The sequence below is a fragment of the Cynocephalus volans genome, chromosome 9, assembly GCF_027409185.1.
Source record: "Cynocephalus volans isolate mCynVol1 chromosome 9, mCynVol1.pri, whole genome shotgun sequence".
In the NCBI taxonomy this organism is placed as follows: Eukaryota; Metazoa; Chordata; class Mammalia; order Dermoptera; family Cynocephalidae; genus Cynocephalus; species Cynocephalus volans.
The window spans coordinates 133,176,437-133,188,929 of NC_084468.1; the positions used below are offsets into that span (position 1 = coordinate 133,176,437).

General features: G+C 35.9%; 1 protein-coding gene across 6 annotated transcripts in view; it reads right to left on the bottom strand.

Annotated features, from left to right (window-relative positions):
* Window positions 1–12,493, bottom strand: part of LRBA (LPS responsive beige-like anchor protein) — a 754,439-nt gene that overhangs the window by 500,204 nt on the left and 241,742 nt on the right. For all 6 annotated transcript variants that reach the window (XM_063108839.1, XM_063108840.1, XM_063108844.1 and 3 more), the window contains exon 35: window positions 704–768. In XM_063108839.1, the coding sequence (XP_062964909.1) occupies window positions 704–768 (65 nt within the window). The remainder of the gene's footprint in view (window positions 1–703; window positions 769–12,493) is intronic.

Consider the following 12,493-nt stretch of genomic DNA (forward strand, 5'->3'; position numbering starts at 1 on the left):
CTATTTCTAATGACAGCTACTCACACTTTTTAATCTTTACTCTGGGTCTTCAGTTCCATTAATGCAAAATCAGATACCACAAGACAGACAAAATAGTCCATTCATTATTTCCTCAATTTACTTTTATCTTTTAATTTTCACTCTGAAATTTTTCTTCCTTTTACCCCTCTATTCACCTACGTACTTTCTTCCCTTTTCTTTCCCATCACTGAATTTTCTTTCTTTGAATTCTTCTTTCTGTTCTTTAAATGGAAACCATACCTACATATTCCCATTCCTCCTTTTCTCATCATATGATGACACATAAAAAAACCTGTTTCCCCTCCCCATTGTGACCAGCACATGATGTAAGAGACATAGATTTCTAAGTCTAATTATTGACTCTACAAACATAATACAACTTTTCAGGAAGTCCAAATAAATATGGCTTTTTCTTATATCTGCAAACAGAATCATTGGTTTACATTTGCCAAGCTCAGCCCCACTTATTAAAAAATACAGATGAGAACCTTATCAATGAGTGTGTAACCATGCAAAAAATTATAAAATGATTAAATATTGATGTATCTGTAATAATTAATATATGATAGCTCCACTACATTACTGACTGCAAAAACAAATACAAAACCTAAAAATATCCGATCCTATGGAAAAATACAATAAGATTTTAAAGGAAAATATAAATGGATGTAAAATAGATTACCTTCCTTCATTGACAAGTTCAATAAAAGCAAGGCCTGCATTCTTCTGAATAGAATTCTGCCACTCCTAAAAAAAAAAGCAAAAAGTAGCTGAAGAAATTTCACTCAGTAGGCTATCTCCTTTAAAACAACAATAATGAAAAACATAACCCATATCAACTTCATATCTTAGGTCTTAAAAGAAAAGTTCTGTTAAACATGCTACGTACCCAACACAGGCCCATGAATACATAAACAGTTGATACTGAAAAGTATACTAAACACATTAGCAATAATTTGATGCAGTGTAAACTAAATGAGCTTACCTATATTTAACTTGCCCTTTTTGTTCTATAACATTATATACTAACTTAACTGAAACAGTTGGGAATTGGGAAAGAAGGCAGCAAAAAAAACCAAAGACAGATACAAATTTTTTTGTATTTGTTTTTTTAAAGGTATCTCACCCACCATAAAGAGAAAAGAGAATTAAGAAGTTCAATAACCTTAATAACTACAGCATATTTTACCATAAAATCTGATAACTAATACTTGACAAGGAGTCAAGAAAGATCAATGAATGAGACTACACCAGTTTTGAGCTGGAAAACTGTAATTCATTGCTCAATGAATTTGCAATAACTGGCATACATCTATTAACTATAATCTTTATTCATTAAAAATTTATCCATTAAACTTTACCCACTAAAAAGATATCCATTAAAAAGCCTAGAAAGGGGCTGGCCAGTTAGCGCAGTTGGTTAGGGTGTGCTGCTGATAACGCCTAGGTCCACGGTTTGATCCCCATACTGGCCAGTAGCCAACGAAAACAAAACAAACATAAAAACCAACAACAAAAAGTGTAGGAAGGAAATCAATCAGTAGAGCATATACAAATAAACTTCCTAATCCTTAGCTCAAAACATATATAAAATAGCACTGATACAATAAAGGCTTGCATGAATTTAAATATACATAGATTTGAGACATGCCAATGAATGCACCCATGTGTGTATGTGTGTGCCAATGTGCATGCCTATGTGTATGCCTGTGTATATCTATATAAACACACACATGTGCACAGATTTTTTTTAAAAGAAAATATACATGAGAGTACATTTAAAAGTTCATGGAAAAATCAAATTAAAAGATAATATGATCTTTCCATGAACATTTTGAGGCACCCTCATTATGTTCCTTAACACTAAGGAGCCCCTTGTATTCTAACTACATAATACTCCTCAACTGATCTTTTTTTCCTTTCAGAAAACCCAAAACAAAAAGCCATGTTCATCTACTTACCATTGCTCACCATAAACAATATTCATATTTTCTGAATGTAATAACTTTAAAAGTTTTTAATTCCACGTAATTTCACCCTAATAACTATTCTGTTCTACAACAAAAAACTTTTTTTTCAGCCTTATCCTTTCTCTTTTACTTTCTCCTTTTAATCCCTACTTTTGAACTAACTGCTTTTGTGCTTTCAAAAACACAACATTGCTCTCAAGACTAAAATGACTGAACACCATGATTTTGTTGAAGGGTTCTATTTTATGAATAGTGTCAGTATGGTCATACTAAGAGAACATATACAGTAGAATGAATATTTTTTTAAAAAAGACAGACATTGGTAGTCACTGGCTAGATCTAGCAAAGAAGAAAAAACAGCAGATGGTTACGAAAGAGCAAGAGACAAGAAGTCATAAAACCCATGTTCTTGTTCTGATTTTGACACTAACAGGATATGTCCTTGGACAGATCATGCTACATATCCAGGTCTTAGATAGTTTATTTTAAGAAGTTTCTTGCAGGTATAGCATTTATTATTCTATAATTTACTAACATTTAGAAATTAGTGACTTGCAAGTCCACAATGCATTCTCCCTCAAAAATCATAGTTGCCATCCAACTGAAAATGTAAAATAGAGATCCTAAATTCCTTCCACTAAAGTACCAAATCAAGTATAAAACAGATATATGGATCTAATTTTAAACCCTTTTCTATCCATCAAAATAAAATGAACAGACAGGTAGTCCAAAGAGAAGCAATCAAATCCCATGAAAGAGTATATCCCCGAAAGAAGGGTAGCACCATGCCTTCCTCACCTCATAGGGTGGGAGGAAGATGGATAAAGCAGAAACTGAAGATATGATTTTTACTCCTAGTGTAGAGGGTCCCACACTTCACTTCCCAGGCACAGCACAGGGGGATACCAAGCCTCAAAAAGTTACCCTAAACCTAGTAAGAAACGGGAAGAGTAAAATACAGACAAATTTAATGGCAGATGAACCTAAAACATCCTCAAATTGTCTCATGCCCTAATAAGAGTCAGAAAATTATCATAGAATGATGCAGAAGTAGCTTAAGATTTAAGGGGATGAAAAGAACTACAACCTTTGTGGATAAACAGCAAGTTCTCAGAAGGTACTGTGATACTTCAAGGGATGCCACAGCCAGGGAACAGAAGCATATGCTCATTCCTCAGATCTGAGACCCAATACAGAACTCTTGGAAAGCCACTTAAAAATCTGATACAACACCAGAGAATGGGAAGGTGAGACCTTAAATTGAGTAAGTTTTCATTTAGATCATTTAATTTAAGGAAAATCTTAAAATGGATATTAACTTTGGTAAAAAAAAAAAAAAATTAAGTTACTGCTCTTGTTAGAAAAAAAGAAATCAATAATAAAAGAGACAGGACTAGTATTCTGTATATAAATCTTTAGATTAGTCATTTTGTTTTTAAAACTACCTACTATCAGAAACAAGGCAAGGACATCCTCTCTCACCATTGCTTTTCAACATCATTCTGGAAGTCCTGACTAATGCAATAAGACAAGAAAATAAAAGGTATAAAGATCAGGAAAAAATAAATAAAACTGCCTTTGTTTGCAGATGACATGATCATCAACATAGAAAATCTAAAAGAATTGACCAAAAAGCTCCTAGAACTCATAAGTGATAAATAGAAAGGTTGCAGTATGCAAGGTTAATATACAAAAGCCAACCACTTTCCTATATAGCAGCAATGAACAAGTGGAATTTAAATAAAAAACACAATTCTATTTCCATTAGCATCACAAAAAATGAAATACTTAGGTATAAATCTAACAGAATATGTATATAGAAGATCCATATGAGAAAAGTTACAAAATTCTGATGAAAGAAATCAAAGTAAAACTAAATAAATAGATATTCCATGTTCATAAATAGGAAGATTCATATCAGTTCTTCCAAAATTGATCTATAGATTCAATGCAATTCCAATCTGAATCCCAGCATGTTATTTTGTGAATATCAATTTTTTTTTTTTTAAATTTGGCAGCTGCCTGGTACAGGGATCAATCCCTGGACCTTGGTGTTGTCAGCTCCGTGCTCTAACCTGAGCTCTAACCAGAACTGAATGGCCCACCCAACAGCCTGACTTTAAAGTTTATATAAGGATGCATAAAACCCAGAAAAGCCCACACAGTAGTGAAGGAAAAGAACAAAGTTGAAAGACTGACACTACTTGTCTGGAAGACTTACTATAAAGCTATAGTATCATGACAGTATAGTACTGCCAAGAGAATAGACAGATAGATCGATGAAATGGAATGAAGAGCCCAGAAACAGACCCATATAAATAGTCAACTAATCTTTGACAAACAGGCAAAGACAATACAATGAAGAAAAGATAGTCTTTTCAACTAATGGTCCTGGAACAACTGAACATCCACATGAAAAAATGAATCTAGACACAGACCTCAAACCTTTCAAAAACATTAACCCAAAATGGATCATAGACCTAAATGTAAAACAAAAAAGTAGACAACTCTTAGAAGATAACATAGGGGAAAATCTAGATGACCTTGGGTTTGGCGATGACTTTTTAGATATGACACAAAAGGCACATTCCATGGGAGAAAAAAAATAGGACTGGTAACCTGTAATCAGTGAAGTTAATAATTTAACTTTATTAAAATCAAAAATTTCTTCACTGCAAAAGACACTGTTCAAGAGAATGAAAAGAGGGCCGACCCCGTGGCGCACTCGGGAGAGTGCAGTGCTGGGAGCGCAGCGACGCTCCTGCCGCGGGTTCGGATCCTATATAGGGATGGCTGGTGCGCTCGCTGGCTGAGCGCGGTGCGGACAGCGCCAAGCCAAGGGTTGCGATCCCCTTACCGGTCACGAAAAAGACAAAAAAAAAAGAGAGAATGAAAAGATAAGCCACAGACTGGAGGAAAATACTTGCAGAAGACATATCTGATAAAGGACTGTTATCCAAATTATACAAAGAACTCCTAAAACTCAACAACAGGAAAACAGACCCTATTAAGCCATGGGCTAAAGACCTTAACAGACACCTCACCAAAGAAGATATATATATGGCAAGTAAGCATATGAAAGATCCTCCAAATGATATAGCATTAAGGAAATAAAAATTTAAACAACAATAAGAAACCATTACACACCTATTAGAACGACCAAAATCCAGAACACTAACATCACCAAATGTGAAGATGTGGAGCAACAGGAAATCTTATTCCTTGCTGGTGGGAATGCAAAATGATATAGCCACTTTGGAAGATAGTTTTGTGGTTCCTAATAAAACTAATTGTGATCCTTGGTATTTACCCAAAGGAGTTGAAAACTTATGCCCACTTAAAAACCTGCACACAGAGATTTATAGCAGCTTTATTCATGATTGCCAAAACTGAAGCAACCAAGATATCCCTTAGAAAGTGAAGGGATAAATTAAACTGTAGTACAACCAGTCAATGCAATATTATTCAGAATGAGCTATCAAGCCATGAAAATACATGGAGGAAACTTAAATGAACATTACTAAGTGAAAGAAACTAATCTGAAAAGACTATATACACTGTACGATTCCAACTATATAACATTTTGGAAAAGACAAAACTATGGAGACAGTAAAAAATTCAGTGTTTGCAGAAGTTAGAACGAAGAGAGGAATGAATCAGCAGAGCACAGAGGATTTTTAGGGCAGTGAAACTACTCTCTATGTACTAAAGTCGTGAATACACGTCATTATAAATTTGTCTGAACCCACAGAATGCGCAACACCAAGAGTGAACCCTAACGTAAACTATGGACTATGGGTGAAAATGACGTGTCAGTGTAGGTTCATCAATTGTAACAAATGTACCATTCTGGTGAAGGATATTTATAATAGGGGAGCTTAAGCATGTGTAGGGGCAGGCGGTATATGGGAAATCTCTGTACCTTCTATACAATTTTGCTGTGAATCTAAAACTGCTCTAAAAAATAAAGTCTATTTAAAAAATTAATAATAAAAAAGTATTTACTAGTATTATTTTTCTTAAATCTATTTTGCCTGATCCAAAACTGCAGCAGAAGGAGATATAATAAATCTGACAAAAAAAAATTGGAGGGGTGGAGGTGGGTGGCTGGTTGGTACAGGGATCAAACCTTGGACCTTGGTGCTATCAGCACAACACTTTAACAAACTGACCTAACCGGCCAGCCCCTAAGAGACTCATATTTTAAAGAGACAGGTAAACATCATTTTGATTTCATTTTCATTAGGAACAGAAACTTTTACTTACATTGCAAAATCAGAAAGTCTGCCATTTACATCTCACAAAGATTTTAAATAGCATTATTGAAGCTAGACTGAAAACTAGTTTTAATCACATTAAAACATTTATTACCTAAACTTAACTTGGCATGTCACACAAACTAAGTAGACACGAAGTTACAAATGCAAATGGAGAAATTCAGTTTTTTATAGAAGCTCAGAAACTCAGATTCATTACTGCTAATACATTAGGCTTCTTGTTTTCTCAAGGATCATCTATAAACCCATATTTGTTACCTTTCAATAACTGTTATATAATAACCTGGAATAAACCAATTTCACTAGTAAAACATTAAGTCTTAATAAAATGAGGAATGAAGTGAAAATACAAATCTTACTTACTCTTTTGGCTATCGATACAAAAATACCACAATTCTCAAAGATATCATTGTGTTTTCATTTCTCTATAACCCACTCCTAATTACTGATTATTAACATTTAATAAAATACCAGGTACATAAATGCATACTAAGAGTTAATAACCCAGATAAAAATAATCTGAAGCCCATGAGAATAAAAATTTTCAATTTTTTTGATAGTCCAGATGTCAGTCAAAGCCAACAAGTTTTCTCCATAATAAAACATTCTCTACAATAATCTGTGTAAGTTGCCAAAACTGAAAAGAATATTCATTAATTGTGCATTTTTCTCCAGTTCAGAAACAATTATGAAAGAGGAGTTAGTCTAAACTATCTCATAAACCACAGCTCAATATAACTTTTAGTGAGTTTTAATACTTGAAAGAAAAGCTTAATGGTCATCGTTGTTCATGATCATTTCAATATTTCATCGTGTTGTTTACAATTATATAGGGATATAAAATGCATAGTACATTTAAAGGTCTTGGTTATCCTTTTCCCAGAGGTACTGATAAAAAACACGTTAAAAGCCTCAAATCCAACCACTAATGCAACTAAGTAATTTCAAAACACATTTCAGCACTTTGGAGTGGAAGGATTCAAAACAAAACAATAAAGTCAATAATTTCATACCTGTTTCTAAGCTGTATTTAATTGCCTATCACTTCCTAAGCCCATAATTGTTGCCTAGTCAATTTTTACTAAATTATATTCTTAGCTTACTAATACTCTGAAGTCATATAAGAAGAAGAAAGATACTACATATTAGTGAAATTTACTAAACAGAGTTATATCAAATTTTAAATATGTGCTTTTGGTTGTAAAAGTATTTTCTGTTAGGTACTGGGGGAGAAAAAGACTGCACTAACCACATTAAATCTTATCCTCCCTAACCTCAACAAATAAATACAAAGAAAAGACACCAATGTACTACACAGTCATATAAATTATTTTAATAGAATTCTAACTTCCTTAGAGATGAACCTGACAGTTTTCTATGAATTCAATTATCTCCAAGAAAATACTTTAGCATCTTGAACACACTACATGAATGTACTTAACTTTTAAAAGTAATTCCCAAATATTAGCATGCTGAAAAGCAGAAAAAAAATCAGGCCACAAATTGACAAGACTGACTATACATAATCCATTCTGCCATCGTTTTATTTTGTCAAGCCATTAATGTTGACTAACATTAAATGTAGTAGCATTTTATTCTGGAGGGCTAGATTATCTTTAAACTACCTTCTGGTTTTAAACAAACAAGAGTTAAATATATGTCAGGTTAAACATAGCAAAAGCCAAGAACAAGGAAAATAAAGAGGAAACAATAGTACATGAGATACAAAGGGGGAATAAGTTCTAATGCTCTATTGCACAGTAGGGTAACTATGGTTAACAGTTAAGTTTTGTATATTATTTGTAAATGTACATAGCTAGTGGAGAAGCTTTTGAACGTTTTTACCACAAAGAAATGATAAATGCATGAGGTAATGGATACGTTAACTATCCTTATCCAATTATACTATATATATATATAAACATCAGATTGTACCCCATAAGTTTGTACAATTACAATGTGTAAGTTAAAAGAGGGGAAAAAAAGCAGTACATGAGAGAAGTCAAGAAATTTTTTACAACCTGGAATCACATGAATTCACAGTAGCGGGCTTAGTGGACCAAAAAAACACAACCTTATAGAAGAAAGTACGGGTATCAATGTGAGGAAGCAAATCAATGCTTGTTGCAAAACCCCAGAAAGGCCAAGAATTGAAGGCACTGAGTACATATGAGGATGTCTGAGGGTCTGAAAGCAGTTGAAATGATTTAAAGTCAGTATAAAAACAGTTCTATATACAGTTACAATCCCAGATCCTCTCCACATGCTGTGTGGTCATCCCACCATGGTAAAGATTGGAAGTTTACTTTCCAGAAAAGTTTGCGTAACTGAAACACTGTTAAAAGCCATACTGTAAAAAACAAGATAAACTGAAAGCATACATACTAAACTATGAGATTCTTAATTAGCAGAGAATTTTCACAGACTAAATTATGACAGAATTTTTCTCTGAGAAAATCAAGAAGACAAGATAAAATTTAAAGGTCTACAAATGACAAAGGGAGCTGATTTATCTCAAGTAGATAGCTCACACTCAGGCACATAAGATTTTCTGCGCCTTAAACTTAAGAACGAAGATTTTCTGTGCCTTAAACTTAAGATTGTCAAGGTTAATCAGACATTTGAGAAAAGCCTCTCCTGTGAAAGACAGACACCAAAGCAAACAAGCAGGGGAAAAAGGACTCATAGGAAACAGACAATATTGTAAAGGGGGTGGGGAAAGGAAGACTAAAGAAATGTATAATTAGTATAATCAGAAACATTGAGACATTAATAAAACATTGTTTTATTAACTGCTATCTCTATGCCCCTGTACTAGTCACGGTTCTTCAGAGAAACCAATGGGAAGTGTGGCTGTGGGTGTTTAAAAAGAGATTTATTATAAGGAATTGACTCATGCAATTATTTTGGCAGACAAGGTCCAAGATCTACAGGGTAAATTGGCAAGACCAATAATATAGTCTGAAGGCCAGAAGCTTCAAGACCCAGTAAGAGCCAAAATTTCAGTTTGAGTCCAAAATCAGGAAAAAGCCAAAGTCCCAGTTTGAAGGCAGGAAGGCAGACAGAATTCTTTCTACTTGGGAAAGGATCAGCATTTTTGTTGTATTCGGGTGTTCAACTGATTGTATGATGGCCACCCCTAAAAGGGAGGGCAATCTCTTTTATACAGTCTACCAATTTAAATGTTAATCTCATCAAAAAAAAAAAAAAAAAAAAAAAATCCCTCACAGAAACACCAGAATGTTTGAGCAAATATCTAGGCACCCTGTGGCCCAGTCAAGTTGACAAATAAAATTAATCATCACAAGTCCAACCCTTGTGAACTTGGCACTCATACACATCTCTTTAATCCATATTTCATTTCCAAATGAAGACAATAACAAGGTCAAAATTCCATATAACATGACACAATTATCCTGCACACAACCAAAAATACTAAATTTGTGGTGATTAATTTTATGTGTCAGCTTGATTGGGCTAATGGATACTCCAAGAGTTAATAAAATATTGTTTCTAGCTGTGTCTGTGAGGGTGTTCCAGAAGAGAATATCATCTGAATCAGTAGAATGAAGAAGCACCTTCACCAATGTGGGAGAGTATCACCCAATTCACGGAGGGCCTAACTAGAACAAAAAGGTACAGAAAGCAAAATTCATCTTTCTCTACTTGAGAAAGACATCCATATTCACCTGGACTCACATTAGCACATATGCTTCTCAAGCCTCCAGACTTGGACTGGGATTTACACCATTAGCTCCCTGTTTTCAGGCCTTCAGGCTTGGACTAGAACTATACCACTAGCTTTCCCAGGCCTCTAGCTTAGAGACAGCAGATCCTGGTACTTCTCAGTCTCCATAATCACGTCAACCAATCCCCCAAAATAAATCTCTTTATATATATCCTATTGGTTCTGTTTCTCTGGAGGACCCTGACTAATACAAACCCATTCCCCACAAGAGGAGATAAAATCCTTGAGTGATGTTTACACTTCCCCAATATCCTATAACTCATATACTATGAAATAAAATTAACAATACTTAAATACTATGATAGAAAGTCAATACATCTTAAGTTACATGACAAGGGTTAAGAGAAGGAAGAAAACAAAGACTTTATATACATAATAATCATGTAATAATAATAATATATCAATAATAAATATACACAGATATATTCATAACAAAACGAGAAAATCCTGATAATTACAGTCCTTGTTTCACGTAGTCGTAGCTGGTATTTATAACTATCTTTTTCCACTGCCCATTCCATTCTGTATTCCCTTTGTCTTCAGCAAGCACCTCAGCTGGTCATGGTTCTTTACCTAGCAGGGTGACCCAAACTTTCATTCCTGAAGGGTCTGGGCCATTTTAGTAGCCCTACCTAGATTGGATTATAGTTTTCCATTGACCTTAATCACAGGGCATCAGTAATACTAAGATACATGGTTAGAGATCTCCTGTAAGCCAGACATACTCTTCCTTACCTCCATTGTGGAAAAGTATAGTCCAATTTCCCTGTGGCAATCAGGATCAATTACTCCAGCCAGCACAGTATCTCCCCGTTTTGCCTGTTGATTCAGAGGCATGAGGAGTGCAACGTGGCCAGTCAACAGTCTTAACTTGTTAAATGGAATCACTGTTGTGTCTCTCAGTGGAAGCATTTCTCCCTTTGGAACAAAGAACTCCAGGCCAGCAGAGCATAAGGCAAAGGAAGAGGAAGCAAAAGTTTTGCTCATGGGTCACTAGAGGTAATAATTAGTGGTACCACTCCCATTTCCACTCGTTGATTCCTGGACCCATGAATCCTAGCTAAGGGAGAAACAGCACCACACACAGGATGCTGATTCAGAGCATATATAGCCTTCTAGAAAACCTTGTCCCAGCCATGCAAAGTATTGCCACCTAGATTCCATCCTGTCAAGCCAGCTGCTTCATTCAGCAGGATGTCAAGCATCATAGTTAGGGCAGTGAATTCCATGAGCATTCATTTGCTGTGAAGTGAATTTCTTGACCAGAAGCAGCTATGTAGGATATCATGATCATGGATAAAGCATTCTGTACGTCCACAGATGGTAGTTTTGGCAGAAGCACTGCATGCAGGGAAGACAAATCTATATCCCGAGTAAGTGTCCATTCCAATAAGAACAAAATGCTGCGTCTTCCATGATGGAAGAAGTCCTATGTAATCAACCTGCCATTAGGTAGCTGGTTGATCACCCCAGAGAACAGTGCCATATCGGAGGGCTTAGTGCTGGTCTCTGCTGCTGGCAGATTAGGCAACCAGTGGTTGCCATAGCCAGGTAGACCCTGGTGAGTAGAAGTTTATGTTGCTGAACCCATGCATAACCTCCAGCCCTGACACCATGTCCAGTTTGTCCATGAGCTCACTAGGTGCTGACAGGGGTGGCTGGGAAAAGATGATGACTGGTATCCGCAGGTCTTCCTAGCCACTTGATTACTGAAATCCTCCTCAGCTGAAGTCATTCTTCAGTGAGTGGAAATTTACACAGGACACAAATATACTCATGTTTTTGCCCATTCTGAGAGGTCTATCCACATTCCTCTTCCCCAAACTTCTTAGTCATAAATTTTCCAATCATGTTCCTTCCAAGTCTCTGATCACCCAGACAAACCATTGGCAACAGCCAATGAACTGGCAAATAATTACACACCTGGCCATTTTTCCATCCACACAAAGTAAACAACTAAGTGCACTGCTCAAAGTTCTGCCCACTGAGAAGATTTCCCCTCACCACTGTCCTTCAGGGATGTCCCAGAAAGGGATTGCAGTGCCACAGCTGTCCACTTTCAGGTGGTGCCTGCACATTATGCAGGACCATCTGTAAACCAGGCCAAAATCTTTTCTCTTCTGTCAACTGGTCATCAGAACTCCCCATGAGGACACAGGTGTAGGCTGGGAGAGAAAAGGCAGTGTAGTAGGAGTGAGGACCATAGGTATGTGGGCCACTTCTTCATGTAGCTTACTTGTGCTTTCAGGGCCTGCTCAGGCCTAATTACATATACACCGCTCCAATTTGATGACAGAGTGATGCTGTGCAAGCACAACTTTATGGCTTGCTGAGACAGATACCCAGTTCATAACAGGCAACTCATGTTGCATGGTAACTTGGGTGGCCCATGGTTAAGTGTTCAGTCTCTCCTAAGACCTAGTGGCAGGCCAAGAGCTGTTTTTCAAAAGGAAAACAGTTATCCAGGGAGGATGGCA